This window comes from Pristiophorus japonicus, chromosome 6 (assembly GCF_044704955.1).
Source record: "Pristiophorus japonicus isolate sPriJap1 chromosome 6, sPriJap1.hap1, whole genome shotgun sequence".
NCBI lineage: Eukaryota > Metazoa > Chordata > Chondrichthyes > Pristiophoridae > Pristiophorus > Pristiophorus japonicus.
The window spans coordinates 235,806,071-235,822,034 of NC_091982.1; the positions used below are offsets into that span (position 1 = coordinate 235,806,071).

Sequence of the window (15,964 nt, forward strand, 5' to 3'; positions counted from 1 at the left end):
TATTGCTGGGGAATGGAGCACTTTGAACCCAGGCCTCTCCGGTGAATAACCCATTTCCTCACCAAGTCTTACCATAACCTGTTCTTTTGCTCGAATCCATCTTCTAATTCAGTCTTAAATCTCACCGTTCAGCTCAATGGAAATGTGTACTGTTTGGTTGTGATATTGTAATCAATTAAGAGGACCACACCTTTTTCATGCACATTACCTTCATCATCATCATAGTCAGTCCCTCGGAATCGAGGAAGACTTGCTTCCACTCTTAAAATGAGTCCTTAGGTGGCTGTACAGTCCAATACGAGAACCACAGTCCCTGACACAGATGGGACAGACAGTCGTTGAGGGAAGGGGTGGGTGGGACTGGTTTACCACACGCTCTTTCCATTGCCTGCGTTTGATTTCTGCATGCTCTCGATGACGAGACTCGAAGTGCTCAGTGCCCTCCCGGATGCACTTCCTCCACTTAGGGCGGTCTTTGGCCAGGGACTCCCAGGTGTCAGTGGGGATGTAGCACTTTATCAGGGAGGCTTTGAGGGTGTCCTTGTAATGTTTCTTCTGCCCACCTTTGACTTAATATATATCCATTGAATGGGATGTTGGGGGAAATTAATATTCTTACAATAATTTATGTACCTGTGTGTATGCTGACAGCTTTTCGAGCTGTTGCATTGTGAGTAGCTTAGACAGTCACGTGATGTTCACAAGACTCTTTTAAAAAAAAAACCCAGTCAGTTGAGTCTAGGTCATCCATGATGAAGTATGCAGTTGTGAGCCTAGTGGATGAATTGGTAATGTATAATGTGATTGTTAAACCTTTGTTAATAAACCAACTAGTTCTTAATAGCAATGTGTTGCTATGAATTCTTAAGAAAAGAACCCATGAAGCAAATACATTACACTCCCTTAATCATAGAAGAATGATACAGCACAGATAGAGGCCATTCAACCCATCGTTCCTGTGCCAGCTCTTTGGTAGAGCCATGTGCACTTGCTATTAGAATCTGCTACTCTAGGTTAATTATAAGTTGTATCATTTCATAGGTGAATCTTGCAGCATTCAGCTTCTAAGAATAATAAAGATAATTGAGAAACAAAGTGCAATCTTCTGCTTTTTAATCATCTATTTGTTTCCTGCACACGGGTTGCAAAAAATGTCATCATCTTTACATGACTGGAATCAGCTCTATAGCAACAGAAAGATAATGCAGTTTTCTGATGAACTATCATGTTTGCCACCCTACGTTTCTTTGTTTATTTCTCAAAGCAGTCTAAGACAACTGAGGATGTAGAAGTGAGAGCAAGAAAGCATTTCACATGCTGGTTGGTCACGACTACCGCTCAGTCCCACCTGTCATGTAGCCAGACATGTTTACTGCTTGTACTATTACATTTGATGTGCAACCAGAGGGCACTACTATGGGAAACTTGTACACCAGCTGTATGGTCACTAAGGTGTGCCACCAGAGGGCATTGCAGTGGGAGACTTGTAGGTTACCTGTACAGGTGTGCCAGGCCTAGTATAAAAAGCAGGCCACCATGTGTGATCCTCACTCTGGAGTTACATTAAATGGACTAAGGTCACTACAGTTCAAGTGCAATACTTTGCCTCGTGGAGTCAATATCAGAGCATCTAAAGACATAACACCACCAATACTCCTGCCAATCGCCCGATGAGGCGCGTCTCAGGCCTGCACAGCACAGCGGAGAGATGATCACCTGACTGCCCACAGTGCAAACCGCCTTTAACGATCCAGTTCCTCCCTCAAACAAATGTCAGCCATTTCTATTTTAGATGTAGAGGCTGAAGTTTCAAACAATGAAGACTACTCCCGGGAAGAGATGAGCAAACCATTTAACCCACTGGACCTGCTGCACTATTTGGTTAGGCAGGGCAGCCCTTTAGCTTTGTAATTCCTGTTCCCTTTCTTGATGTCCCACAGCACCATTAACACTCTCACAGTAAATAACTGAACTGCTTCATCTATTATGAATGATCTTACTCAGAGATAGTCGTTCTTGCAACAGACTGAGGTACTCAATCCATCAGGGGAAGCAACGAGATCGATTTTCTAGACATTTCCTGTTCCAGACAGGTCTGAATTTCTGGGTTCAGGTGGTTATTCTTCCCCCAGCGTCCCCGTGCCCCACCGCGCCCCCGCCCACCCCCCTGGCCCCAGGCAGGCTACTGCACCTAGAAATGGGAGCAGAAATAACAGAGAATGGCTGTCAGCTTTGGGCCTTCTGGCTGCTGTCATAAGTGCCATTACTGATTACAATATTAAATCAGACTGTCGTTTACTCATTTGCTGATGAGGTGGCCTTGCCCTGCTTGCACAACAGTACAACAATAACCTCCTGCATTTATATAGCTCCAAACATCCCAAGGCGCTTCAGAGGGGTATTATCAAACAAAATTTGACACCGAGCCACAAAAAGAGAAAATCGTACAGATGACCTAAAGCTTGGGCAGAGAGGTAGGTTGTACAGGGCATCAAAGGAGGAGAGCAATATAGAGATTTAGGGAGGGAATTCCAGAGCTTAGGTGATACTAAAAGAAAGGGAGACCGACCTGTATTTATATAGCACCTGTCACGACCACTGGATGTTTCAAAGTGCTTTACAGCCAGTGAAGTACTTTTGGAGTGTAGTCACAGTTGTAATGTGGGAAACGCAGCAACCAACTTGCGCACAACAAGCTCCCACAAACAGCAATGTGATAAGGGCCAGATGATCTGTTTTTGTTATGTTGATTGAGGATTAAATATTGGCCAGGACACCGCAGATAACTCCCCTGCTTTTCTTCGAAAAAGTAGTCTTTTACATCCACCTGAGAGGGCAGACGGGGCCTTGGTTTAACGCTCATCCGAAAGACGGTACTTCCGACAGTGAGCGCTCCCTCAGCTCTGCACTGGAATGTCAGCCTAGATTTATGTGTTCAAGTTCCTGGAGTAGGACTTGCACCCACAGCCTTCTGACTCCGAGGTGAGGGTGTTACTCACTGAGCCATAGCTGACACAGAGTAAATTGTGCAATATTAGAGCTAGTAAATTGCACTTTCAACCAAATATTACAAGGAAACAATACTGCCGGGGGCAGCGAGAAGAATCTTTTGAATGTTAAGTACCCTCACCTCCCGTCACAGCTGTACGAATTTAAAGGAAAAACTTTGGATGTGACTTTAAACTTGCTCTCTCAAGTGAATGTAAAGGATCCCCTGGCACTATTCGAAGTAGAGCAGGGTAGTTCTGGTATCCTGGTTACATTTATCCCATAACCAAAACCCTGAGACAGTTTCAAAGATCATTGATCCGATTGCTGTATGTGGGATCTTCCTGTGCGAACGTGGTTGGCGCGTTTCCTTACGTTACAGCAGTGACCATACTGGAAAAGTAATTCATTGGTTGTGAAGCACCTTGGAACATCCTGAGGCCGTGAAAGGGGCTATATAAATGCAAGATCTTTCGTTACCAGCCAGCTGTAGTCATTCTGGGGAAATTCTCACAACTTCTGTATCAGTTCTAGGAATAATTTTGCAACAGTGTTGCAATTGACTAGTGTTTTTGATACTGTTTTAGATATTTTTTACATTGAATAACATTACAGAAACATTCCATTCAGGACACTTGTTAACAATTGCTTCCTATGCATTGGACAGTGTTTAACAGTATGAAAATTTTAATGAATTATATATAATACATTATGTAAGAAGCCATTGAGAAGATAGCAGATATGCACGGACTGCATTAATCTCTCAAAATGCATCTGGTTGAGCTTCACTGTTTATTTCATTGGCAGCAGGTCCATATAGCACTGGAATGTAATACCTACAGTGTTTACTGCGCTGCCAACAGGAAAGTTTCAATGAGATTTTATGGAATGATACACCACAGAATGAGTCCATTCGGCCCATCGAGCCTGTGCCAGCTGTTTGAAAGAGCGATCCAATTAGTCTGACTCTCCTGCTCTTTCCCCGTGGCCCTGCAATTTTTTCCTGTTCAAGCACCTATCCATTTATACTAGCTTTAGTAATGTTTTCTCAAAGGCTAACATCACAACCAATCTCTTGTTGGGGAGTCAGTGTTGGGAAATCTATAAACACACTGAAACCGTGGATGGGACACAGATAGACGCCAGCAAATTCCCCACAAAGTGGCCGGAATCTTCCCGGCCCTGCGAGTGCGGGTTTGGAGGCGGGCCCGCTGTCAAAATGGCCCTGAATAACAGCGGGGCGGGATCCTGCTCTAATCTCGCCTCCGTGTCATTTTCTGACCTGTCAGCTCTGCATTCGGATAGAAGACCCGACAGCAAGTGCCGGAACAGGTAATTAAGATCATTAAGAGATACTTAAATGCTAGTTAAGGAGCTTAAAAGCAGGCACTTCCAATTCTACCAGCCTTTTGATGGCTTTGCCGTCCCTCGGGGAACACGCCAGATAAGTGGAGTCGGGTTTTCCGTGACTCCATTACTTTCAATACGTGACCGTTGTAAAAGTGGTATGCAAGGTACCATTTCACAGCTGTTCACTTCCCAATGTCAGAAGCTGCAGACTTGAGTATTAGAAAGAGTATTTTGAGCCTCATACAGGTTGGAATTGTTTGTTGTGAACTCTGTTCACTGTAAACTTTTAAGAAACTTTCTGAGCAGTGTCTCATCGGTTCTGCCAACTCAATGACTCTGGCTGAAGAAGAATCAAGATGGGCATTGTTAGATATGTAAACCTGTAAATACCTTGTTTAACCACCAGAGGGCTCATCCCCTGGAGTCCCAAGGGATCACACAATCCCTTGGGAGCACCGGTACATAAGGAGGCCCCTCAGGCTGGAGAGGCAATCTGGAGACCTGTAATAAAGGACGACGGTCACACCTTACTTTGAACTCACAGTACCTGGTCAGACTATATTCAATACATAACAGGCATGATTCATGCTCTTGATCCTTGGGAGTTTGTTGAGGAACAGGTGCAGGGGCAGCAGAAAGGGCTACACCAGCAGCAGGAGCAACAAAAAGACTGCCAACCTTCTCCTGAGGTCACCTCATGCTGCACAGGGCGGGGGGCATCATCACAGGGAAGGGTCGCACTGGAGGTATTAACCCCAGCACAGGGTCTGCAGGCCGGGGATGAGCTACCGCAACATGACGGAGCAGCAGTGCCGAAGGAGACTTGGGCTATCACGCCAGGTGGTCACCAACCTTTGCGCGTTGCTGAAGGAAGACCTGAACCCCAGTGGAAGGGGTGGACACCCATATCTAATGGCTGTCAAAGTCACCCTTGCCCTCAACTTCTTCACTTCAGGCACCTTCCAAGCATCTGCTGCAGACATTAGCAGCATTTCCCAGATGCCGTGCACAGATGCATTGCACTAGTCACCGATGCCCTGTTTCACAAGATGGGCAACTGTATAAAGTTTGCCATGGATCAAGCCAGAGTGACTGAGAGGGCGATCGGCCTTGACGCTCTGACTGGCTTCCCACGGGTATGGGGAGTGATTGACTGCACACATGTGGCCATCAGGGCAGCCCATCACAATCTGCTTTTGTGAACCGCAAGGGTTTCCACTCGCTAAACCGAGATGGGGAGAAACTTCTTCACCCAGAGAGTGGTGAACCTGTGGAATTCTCTACCACAGAAAGTTGTTAAGGCCAATTAATTAAATATCTTCAAAAAGGAGTTAGATGTCGTCCTTACTACTAGGGGGATCAAGGGGTATGGCGAGAAAGCAGGAATGAGGTACTGAAGTTGCACGTTCAGCCATGAACTCATTGAATGGCGGTGCAGGCTCGAGGGGCCGAATGGACGACTGCTGCACCTATTTTCTATGTTTCTAAATGTTCAGCTGGTGTGCAAGCACCATAAAATCACTATGCAGCTGTGCGCCAAGTTCCCTAACAGCTGCCATGATTCGTACATCCTGCGCCACTCCACCCTCCCTCAGCTGTTGGAGACGCCAATCAGCCTTTCCGGTTGGCTCTTGGAGACAAGGGTTATCCCCTCAAGACATGGCTGATGACACCCTTGAGGAGGCCAGCGAACGAGGCTGCAGGAAGGTACAATCAGAGTTCTCGTGCTGACGAGGCTATCATTGAGCAAATTATAGGCTTGCTTAAATTGCAGTTCAGGTGCCTGGGCAAATCTGGAGAGGCCCTTCAGTACGCACCAGCGAGGGTCTCTGGAATAGTCGTGGTCTGCTGCGCCCTGCACAATATCGCATTGCAGCGAGGACTAGCGCTCGATGAGGACAAGAGCGCAGAGCTTCATTGGTGGAGGAGGAGGAGCACCACCAGGATGTTGGGAGCGATGATGATGAACAACTGGAGGAGCCAGTTCCTCCGAGAAGACCAGTGCGTGATCACGTCACTGCCCGTGACGCCAGGGATGCCTTCATATATGCTAGGTTCAACTAGCTTGGTGAAGGTAAAGCATTTGGCTGCGACAGGTGTCCTCTTCCTGCCATCCGCGGGGAACAGAACCTCACTACGTCCTCTCGCCCCCTCCACAAGGTGATGGAGGCAGTCACTGCTGAAGCATGGAGCTGATTTTTGTCTTGCTGCTGACATAACCTGCACTGACTCACACCTGCATCGACTCTCCCTAATTCACACCTGCACCCACTCGCACCGACTCACTCCCTGACTAACCAGTGGGAAAGGGCCATGCCCCTTTAAACAAACTGGCAGGAATCGCGTCATCCGGTGACGTCAGCAGGCCTGCTCCCATTAATTGGAGCATGAAATGGCTGGGGCCCTTAATGGTAAAATTTCATTTTTTGCTGGGATCGCCGCAAGAGTGCGAAGTGACTGGCCTGCACGTGACAAATCCCTACAGTGGCACGATTGAAATCAGAGAGTCACTGGCCGCCATTTCCCCGACCTTGGCGGGGGGAAGCCGGGGATGGCGAAGTCGGGAGAGGGTGAAGAGGGGAGATGGTGCCACCACCATCTCCTCCTTTCACCATCTCCCCCCTTCACCGTCTTCCCCCCCCCCTTCACCGTCTCCCCACTCCACCATCTCCCACCGCCACCATCTCCCCCGCCTCGCCATCCCCGACTTTCCCCCCCCCCCCCCCCCCGGCAAGATAGAGGAAATGGCAGCCAATGATTCTCTGATTTGAATCGTGCCACCATAGGGATTTGTCACGTGCAGGCCAGTCACTTTGCCATTGGAAGAAAGAGGGGAACACAAGATAGACTCTGTAAAGTCCTGACCCTGCAGTACAGACTTACACGAGACACATGCTGAAGACCAGGTCACTCAGGACCTGCACCTTTATTTCACAGCTCTGGAATGCCTCACTTGCCTGAGACCTGCCCTTAGATACCTGTGTGGGACAGGTGTGCAGTGTCTCCTGCAAGTGCACCCCTGGTGGTAAGGTATGCTTGTGGTTACAGGTCATATCTAGTTACAGTCATGTATAGCATGGTAAGATACAGTTATATACAGTGGTGTGAAATACATGACATCACCCTCCCCCAAGGTCCTTTATAGATTCAGTCTCTCAGGTGGTCTACGCTCTCGCGTGGAGCGTCTTAGTTGTGGTTCAGTTGTTTGCCTTGGTGCCTGTTTTTCGTTCGGTGTGATTGCTGGTATCTCGCCTGGGCTGTCTGTTGAGACTGCCCTTTCCTCAGGTTGTTCCCTCTGTCTGTCCACCAGGTGTGGTGTGAGTTCCACATTGTAGTCTGCCTCTGGTTCTGCAGTGTAGTTGGTGAATCTACTTTTTACTTGGTCTACATGCCTCCGGCAGATTTGGCCATTTTCCATTTGTACAACCAGTAGCCTGTTTCCTTCCTTGCCTGTTACTGTCCCTGCAAGCCATTTGGGACCCCTGCCATAGTTTAGCACAGACACTTTGTCCCCTAACTCATTCCACTTCCCCTCGAATTTTGATCATGGTACTCAGTTAGCTTCCGGCGCTTTGCCTCAACAATTTCATGCATGTCTGGGAGGATTAACGAGAGCCTAGTCTTTAAGGTCCATTTCATCAATAGTTGATGAATGCGGACAGTCAACGAATGCGGACGAGATCTGTATGCCAGCAGCAGTCACGACAGGTGGCTCTGAAGCGTGGGACCTTGGATTTTAAGCATGCCTTGTTTGATGATCTGCACTGCTCTCTCCGCCTGGCCATTGGAGGCTGGCTTGAACGGTGCCGTCTTAACGTGATTTATGCCGTGGTCAACTATAAAATCTTGGAATTCTGCGCTGGTGAAGCACGGACCATTATCACTGACCAATATGTCAGGAATTCCGTGCGTTGCAAACATGGTTCTAAGGCTCTCCACAGTGGTGGAGGTGGTGCTCAAGTTTAAAATGGTGCACTCGATCCACTTTGAAAATGCATCGACGACTACGAGGAACATTTTGCCCATGAATGGGCACGCATAGTCTACGTGCACTCGCGACCACGGTTTGGTAGGCCGGGCCAGCGGCTCAGGGGGGCCTCCCTGGGTGCATTGCTGAGTTGGGCACAAATGGTGCAGCGTCGGGTGCAGAGCTCCAAGTCTGTGTCAATGCCAGGCCACGAGACATGGAATCTGGCTATGGCCTTCATGAGAACGATCCCCGGGTGCTCGCGGTGGAGCTACCGGACAAACGCCTCTCTGCCTCGCAAAGGCATGACTACTCGGCTGCCCCACATCAGGCAGTCTGCCTGTAGCGATAGTTCATGCATGCGCCTATGGAAAGGTTTGATCTCCTCGGGGCAGGCATCGCGAGCCTCTGCCCAGTCACCAGTAAAACACATCTTTTGACGAAGGATAACATGGGTCGCTGGTCGTCCAGGCTCTGATTTGGCGAGCCGTCATGGGCGAGCCATCATGGGCGAACCTGTGGACTCAAAGGCATTGATTGCCATGACCATCTCACCGTCCTGTTCGTTGGACCCTTCCGTGGTCGCCAGGGGTAGCCTGCTAAGCGCGTCGGCACAGTTATCTGTGCCTTATTGTGTAGTCGTAAGACGCCAGCATGAGTGCCCACCGTTGAATGCGTGCCGAGGCGTTGGTGTTTATTGCCTTGCTCTCGGATAGCAGGGACGTGAGGGGTTTGTGGTCGGTTTCTAACGCGAACTTGGCCCCGAAAAGGTATTGGTGCATCTTTTTGACACCGTACACGCACGCGAGCGCCTCCTTCTCCACCATACCGTACTTGCGCTCTGCCCGCGAAAGTGACCTGGAGGCATAAGCAATGGGTTGTAATTTACCCGCACCAATGACATGCTGTAAAACGCTCCCGACCCCGTACGCTGACGCATCACATGTGAGAACTGGCTTTTTACCTGGGTCAAAAAAAGTCAAAACACTGTTGCAACATAGAAGGTTGCATGCCTTATTGAAGGCGCGTTCTTGGGCGTCCCCCCAAAACCGATCGCACCCCTTTCTGAATAGCATGTGGAGAGGCTCCAGCAGCATGCTGACGTTCTGCATAAAGTTCCCAAAGTAATTGAGTAGCCCGAGAAAGGCGCGCAGTTCCGAGACATTCCGGGGCCTGGGTGCCAGACAAATTGCTTCGGTTTTGTATTCTGTTGGGCGGATTCCATCAGCGGCAATCCTTCTGCCCAAAAATTCAACCTCGGGCGCGAGAAACAGACACTTGGATTTCTTAACTCTTAGGCCTACCCGATCCAATCGCTTTAGTACTTCCTCCAAATTGCGGAGATGGGAGTCGGTGTCCCTGCCCGTGATGAGTATGTCGTCTCGAAACACAACCGTCCCCGTGATGGACTTGAGCAGACTCTCCATGTTGTGCTGGAATATAGCAGTTGCCGACCTGATGCCGAATGGGCATCGATTGTACATGAAAAGGCCTTGATGTGTGTTGACGGTGTGAGTAGCTTAGACTCTTCGGTCAGTTCTTGCGTCCTATACGCAGATGTGAGATCTAGTTTCGAGAGTGGTTTTCCTCCAGCCAATGTGGCAAATAGGTCCTCCGCTCTGGGCAGCAGGTATTGGTCCTGTAGGGAGACTCTGTTTATGGTAGATTTGTAATCCCCACAGATTCGTACGGATCCATCAGGCTTCATGACTGGTCGATGGGACTTGCCCAGTCGCTAAATTACACGGGTGAGATAATGCCCTCCCGCAGAAGCCGGTCCACTTCATGTTCAATCTTTTGAAAAAGAAGGACGATAAGAGAAGGGATAACCAGCCGTGGATAACCAAGAAAATAAAGGAGAGTAACAAATTAAAAACCAATGCGTATAAGGTGGCCAAGGTTAGTGGGAAACTAGAAGATTGGGAAAATTTTAAACGACAGCAAAGAATGACTAAGAAAGCAATAAAGAAAGGAAAGATAGATTACGAAAGTAAACTTGCGCAAAACATAAAAACAGATAGTAAAAGCTTTTACCGATATATAAAACGGAAAAGAGTGACTAAAGTAAATATTTGTCCCTTAGAAGATGAGAAGGGGGATTTAATAATGGGAAATGTGGAAATGGCTGAGACCTTAAACAATTATTTTGCTTTGGTCTTCACAGTAGAAGACACAAAAACCATGCCAAAAATTGCTGGTCACGGGAATGTGGGAAGGGAGGACCTGGAGACAAACACTATCACTAGGGGGGTAGTGCTGGACAGGCTAATGGGACTCAAGGTAGACAAGTCCCCTGGTCCTGATGAAATGCATCCCAGGGTATTAAAAGAGATGGCGGAAGTTATAGCAGATGCATTCGTTATAATCTACCAAAATTCTCTGGACTCTGGGGAGGTACCAGCGGATTGGAAAACAGCTAATGTAATGCCTCTGTTTAAAAAAGGGGGCAGACAAAAGGCAGCTAACTATAGGCCGGTTAGTTTAACATCTGTAGTGGGGATAATGCTTGAAGCTATCATTAAGGAAGAAATAGTGGGACATCTAGATAGGAATAGTGCAATCAAGCAGACGCAACATGGATTCATGAAGGGGAAATCATGTTTAACTAATTTACTGGAATTCTTTGACGCTATAACGAGCATGGTGGATAGAGGTGTAGCGATGGATGTGGTGTATTTAGATTTCCAAAAGGCATTCGATAAGGTGCCACACAAAAGGTTACTGCAGAAGATAAAGGTACGCGGAGTCAGAGGAAATGTGTTAGCATGGATCGAGAATTGGCTGGCTAACAGAAAGCAGAGAGTCGGGATAAATGGGTCCTTTTCGGGTTGGAAATCGGTGGTTAGTGGTGTGCCACAGGGATCGGTGCTGGGACCACAACTGTTTACAATATACATAGATGACCTGGAAGAGGGGACAGAGTGTAGTGTAACAAAATTTGCAGATGACACAAAGATTAGTGGGAAAGCGGGTTGTGTCGAGTACACAGAGAGACTACAAAGAGATTTAGATAGGTTAAGCGAATGGGCTAAGGTTTGGCAGATGGAATACAATGTCGAAAATGTGAGATCATTCACCTTGGGGAAATAAAACAGTAAAAGGGAATATTATTTGAATGGGGAGAAATTACAACATGCTGCGGTGCAGAGGAACCTGGAGATCCTTGTGCATGAATCCCACAAAGTTAGTTTGCAGGTGCAACAGGTAATCAGGAAGGCGAATGGAATGTTGGCCTTCATTGTGAGAGGGATGGAGTACAAAAGCAGGGAGGTCCTGCTGCAACTGTACAGGGTATTGGTGAGGCCGCACCTGGAGTACTGCGTGCAGTTTTGGTCACCTTACTTAAGGAAGGATATACTAGCTTTGGAGGGGGTACAGAGACGATTCACTAGGCTGATTCTGGAGATGAGAGGATTACCTTATGATGATAGGTTGAGCAGACTGGGTCTTTACTCATTGGAGTTCAGAAGGATGAGGGGTGATCTTTTAGAAACATTTAAAATAATGAAAGGGATAGACAAGATAGAGGCAGAGAGGTTGTTTCCACTGGTCGGGGAGACTAGAACTAGGGGGCACAGCCTCAAAATACGGGGGAGCCAATTTAAAACCGAGTTGAGAAGGAATTTCTTCTCCCAGAGGGTTGTGAATCTGTGGAATTCTCTGTCCAAGGAAGCAGTTGAGGCTAGCTCATTGAATGTATTCAAATCACAGATAGATTTTTAACCAATACGGGAATTAAGGGTTATGGGGAGCGGGCGGGTAAGTGGAGCTGAGTCCATGGCCAGATCAGCCATGATCTTGTTGAATGGCGGAGCAGGCTCGAGGGGCTAGATGGCCTACTCCTGTTCCTAATTCTTATGTTCTTATAAGGCACAGCTCTAGCCTTGTGATGGACCGGTCGAGCATCCTGTGTGATGTAGATTTTAACTATAGCCCCTTTGAAGGTGCACACACCTGGCTGAAAGAGATGTTCAAATCGCCTTAGAACTGTTGAGCAGGAGGTCCGTTTCTCTGATGATATGGCGTGAACATCATCCCATTTCCAATTTAGTTTTGCCAGCCAGCTTCTCCCCAACAGTGCTGGGAGATCTCCGGGGACAATCCACAGGGGAAGTCGGTTCACCGTCCCTTTGTGTGTGACTGAGAGCATGGCGCTGCCAAGGACTGGGACGATTTCTTTGGTATAGGTCCTTAGTTTGGTGTCGACCATTGTGAGTTTTGGTCTGTCTCTTTTGTGCAGCCACAGCTATTCAAAGAATTGGACGCTCATGAGAGATTGACTCACTCCCGTGTCCAGTTCCATGTTGATGGGTATCCCGTTGAATAGGACCCTCATCATTATTGGAGGCATCTTGTGAGAACAGTGGACATTGATCATGTTGACCCGGTGTACCTCGGTGTCCCGGGCACTGTCCCCACCGTCTTCTGGTCCGCTTTCCGACCCTTCCGATTCGTATACCAGCCGAGCTGCTGTTTTTCTGCACATTTGGGCCAGATGCCCTGTATAATTGCAGTTTCTGCAAACAACATGCTGAAATCGACACCCCCTTGATGAGTGCCTTCCCCCACATCTCCAGCACAGACCGCTTCCATTGTTTCCGAAGGATGAGCTGCGTCTGGCTGATCTCTCTTGAGCTTCTCTCAGTTTGTAGTTGATTGTTCGCATTGTGGGTTGATGAGGTGTGAACGGCCGTTCATGTGGCCCTTGATGGCTTCTGGCACCACTGTCTGCTGTTGAAGGCCTGCTCTCCTGCCTTTGTCTGTGTGTGGGAGTAGCGGCTTGTTCCGATGTTTCGTTAGTTGTCGCACCTGCAGTATAGATCAACCTCATTTCTTCTTCTGCCAAGAATGTCTGTGCGACCAGTGCTGCTGCCTCGAGCGTCAAGTTCTTGGTCTCTCTGAGCTTTCGGAATATGCCTGCGTGGCCTATTCCTTAAAGTCTCTCAGTACTTCTCTCCTTAGTTCATCAGAGAATTCACATAAACTAGCCAGCCTCTGAAGTTCCGCCACAAAGTCGTGTATGCTCTAGCCCACACAGCGTCTGTAGTTGTAGAACCTGTGTCTGGCCATGTGTAGGCTGCTCGCTGGCTTCAGGTGGTCTCTCACCAGTGTGCTCAACTCTTCAAACGACTTGCTTTCTGGTTTCCCGGGTGCCAGCAGGTCCTTCATTAAGGCGTATGTTTTCGGGCCACAGCTGGTCAAGAGATGGGCTCTTCTCTTGTCTGCCTTATCGTCGCCCAGCCAGTCTTTGGTTACAAAGCTTTGCTGGAGCCTTTCTATAAAGTCCTCCCAATTATCTCCAGCATTGTATTTATCATCTGAGCCGTTGGTAGCCATTCTGTGGATTCTGTGATCCCATAACTCGTCGCCACTGTAAAGTCCTGATCCTGCAGTACAGACTTACACGAGGCACATGCTGAAGTCAAGGTCACTCAGGACCTGCACCTTTATTTCACAGCTCTGGAATGCCACACTTGCCTGAGACCTGCCTTTATATATCTGTGTGGGACAGGTGTGCAGTGTCTCCTGCAAGTGCACCCCTGGCGGTAAGGTATGCTTGTGGTTACAGGTCATATCTAGTTACAGTCATGTATAGCATGGTAAGATACAGTTATATACATTGGTGTGAGATACATGACAGACTCAGCATACAGCTTCATTAGTTCGTGATTTTGTCAGGTCCTGCGCTTGTAAAGCACCCATTTTCTAACGGCGTTCTCTTGCCATCGTTGCAACGGGGTTGAACTCTGGGTCAGCCAACCTCCTCCAGTCACACAGCAGATGAATGGAGATCCAGAGGTGCGTGGAACATCAGGTCTCCGCGAGTGGTGCAGGCCAAGGGGAGTTTGGTTACAATGAGTGTGCAGCCACGTGCGTGCCATTGTCTTCCATAGTGCTCTCGTGTTATGGGTGGACCTGGCTCCTTGTATTGTTGTGAGATATCTGTGTGCCAGCAATTTTAATTTTAACGTTGAGCTTCTTGAGTAGCAATTCACGGAACGATTTGCAGAGGAAGAAGTAAATAATCGGGTCGAGGCATCCGTTGCAGGCGGCCAGGAATAGTGTGATCTCTTTCCCGTGATACAGAATATTTTTAGCTGTGCAGTTGATTTTTGAATCTGTCTGGCTGGTGGTGAATGATATTCTGCAAAGGTGGTAGGGCACAAAGCAAAAGAAGAATACAGCCACAACAGAGGCTATGTTTTGGTTCGTTTTACAGTTTTTGTTGGCGGAAGACTTGAATTTTTTGTTGGACTTGTGGATTTCCTTGGATATGAGGGCGTAACAGACAATTAGAACCAATAACCCAACGAAGAATATTCCTGTGCAGATGTAGATCACCGCCTTGTGCCACTTCACCCCGAGAGAACTCTTGAGCGAAATGCAGTGCTTCACGTTGCTGGCGGTGGCCATTTTGTTGGTTAGAATCATGTTGGGAATCCCCAAGGTCAACATAAACAGCCACACCCCCGCGGAGAATATCCTCGCGCACATGATGTCGTGCAATTTGTAGTTCCCGAACGGTTTCACGATTTTCAGGCATCTCGCCAGACTGATCAGGCTGAGAAACATTAGGCTGGCGTACATGTTGATATAGAAGACTACCGCTGAAAAGCGGCACACGAACCAGGTCAGTTCCCAGGGCGCCAGGTCCGACTCGCTGAGTATTTTGAGCGGAAATGTAAGCGTCATCAACATGTCAGCACCGACCAGGTTTTTAAGGTAGAAAATAAAGCTGTGTGTTCTCTTGATCTTGAAGAATATCCAGATTGTCAGGCTATTTAGCATGAAGCTTATGACGAAGATGAGGGAGTAGAGTATCGGGTAGACCACTTCAGTAATGCTGCTCTCCCTCGGGCACAAAGTAGCGTTTGAAGTTAGGTTGTGTGTTGTATTCATGTTTTGTTTGGGTTAAATCCTTGAGGGGGAGAGGAGCAAGAGTTAGAGTCATAGTAAACTGAGTAAAACTGATTTTAAGCAGAGTCTGCTAGACTTAAATATACCATAGGTGGCCCATCATATCGGGGATGACTTGCTTCCACGCCAAAAAAGGATGAGTTCGCAGGTGTTTCAATGAAGGACCGAATATTCCAGATCCTGAACTACATCCCGAAGGGTGGAAGATGCCTGTGCGTGGATTTTTTTAACGTGTGGTGGCCGTTGCACACCAACCACCACACGGGCTTAACAGAGCTAGGTCTTGGTCCAGTGGCAAGGATTACCCAAGACGACTGGAGACCAGATATGTACAGCATCAGAAAAGAAAAAATCCAGTTGAACATTTTTGGTTTAGACCCTCTGATGACGGTGCTCCTATACTTGCAGTTTTTTAATGTCTTTATTACTGAACATTCTTAGTAAAGATCTGGAGTAAAGAATTTTATGATCAATGTACTTCGGTTTGCCTGTGGCCGCTCCCTGCTTGCACCACTGCTACCAAATTTGTTCGGGAGCTGACCCCTCAGCTCTCTCCAGTTGCTTGACCATCTACTGAGAAGTGCATCATAACCTTTGGGATTACGCTAGTCCTCCCCTTGTTGGTTTAATGTTTTTACATTTCTGTTTAATGACAGAGGCTCAAACCTTGAAGTAATTGAGTGCAGCAGTGTGAGGGAAGTGAGCTAACAGAAGTGCAACCAAATAGGACCATTCAAATTC

At 47.8% G+C, this 15,964-nt stretch overlaps 2 protein-coding genes across 2 annotated transcripts in view; one reads left to right on the forward strand and one right to left on the reverse strand.

Moving 5' to 3' along the window:
* The window catches only part of LOC139266002 (mediator of RNA polymerase II transcription subunit 12-like protein), a 799,024-nt gene that overhangs the window by 393,236 nt on the left and 389,824 nt on the right, over positions 1-15,964 (forward strand). The window lies entirely within an intron of this gene.
* On the reverse strand, positions 14,210-15,205 carry LOC139265508 (G-protein coupled receptor 87-like). The gene has a single exon (XM_070882524.1). It carries the CDS (start codon positions 15,203-15,205, stop codon positions 14,210-14,212), a length of 996 nt encoding a protein of 331 aa, XP_070738625.1.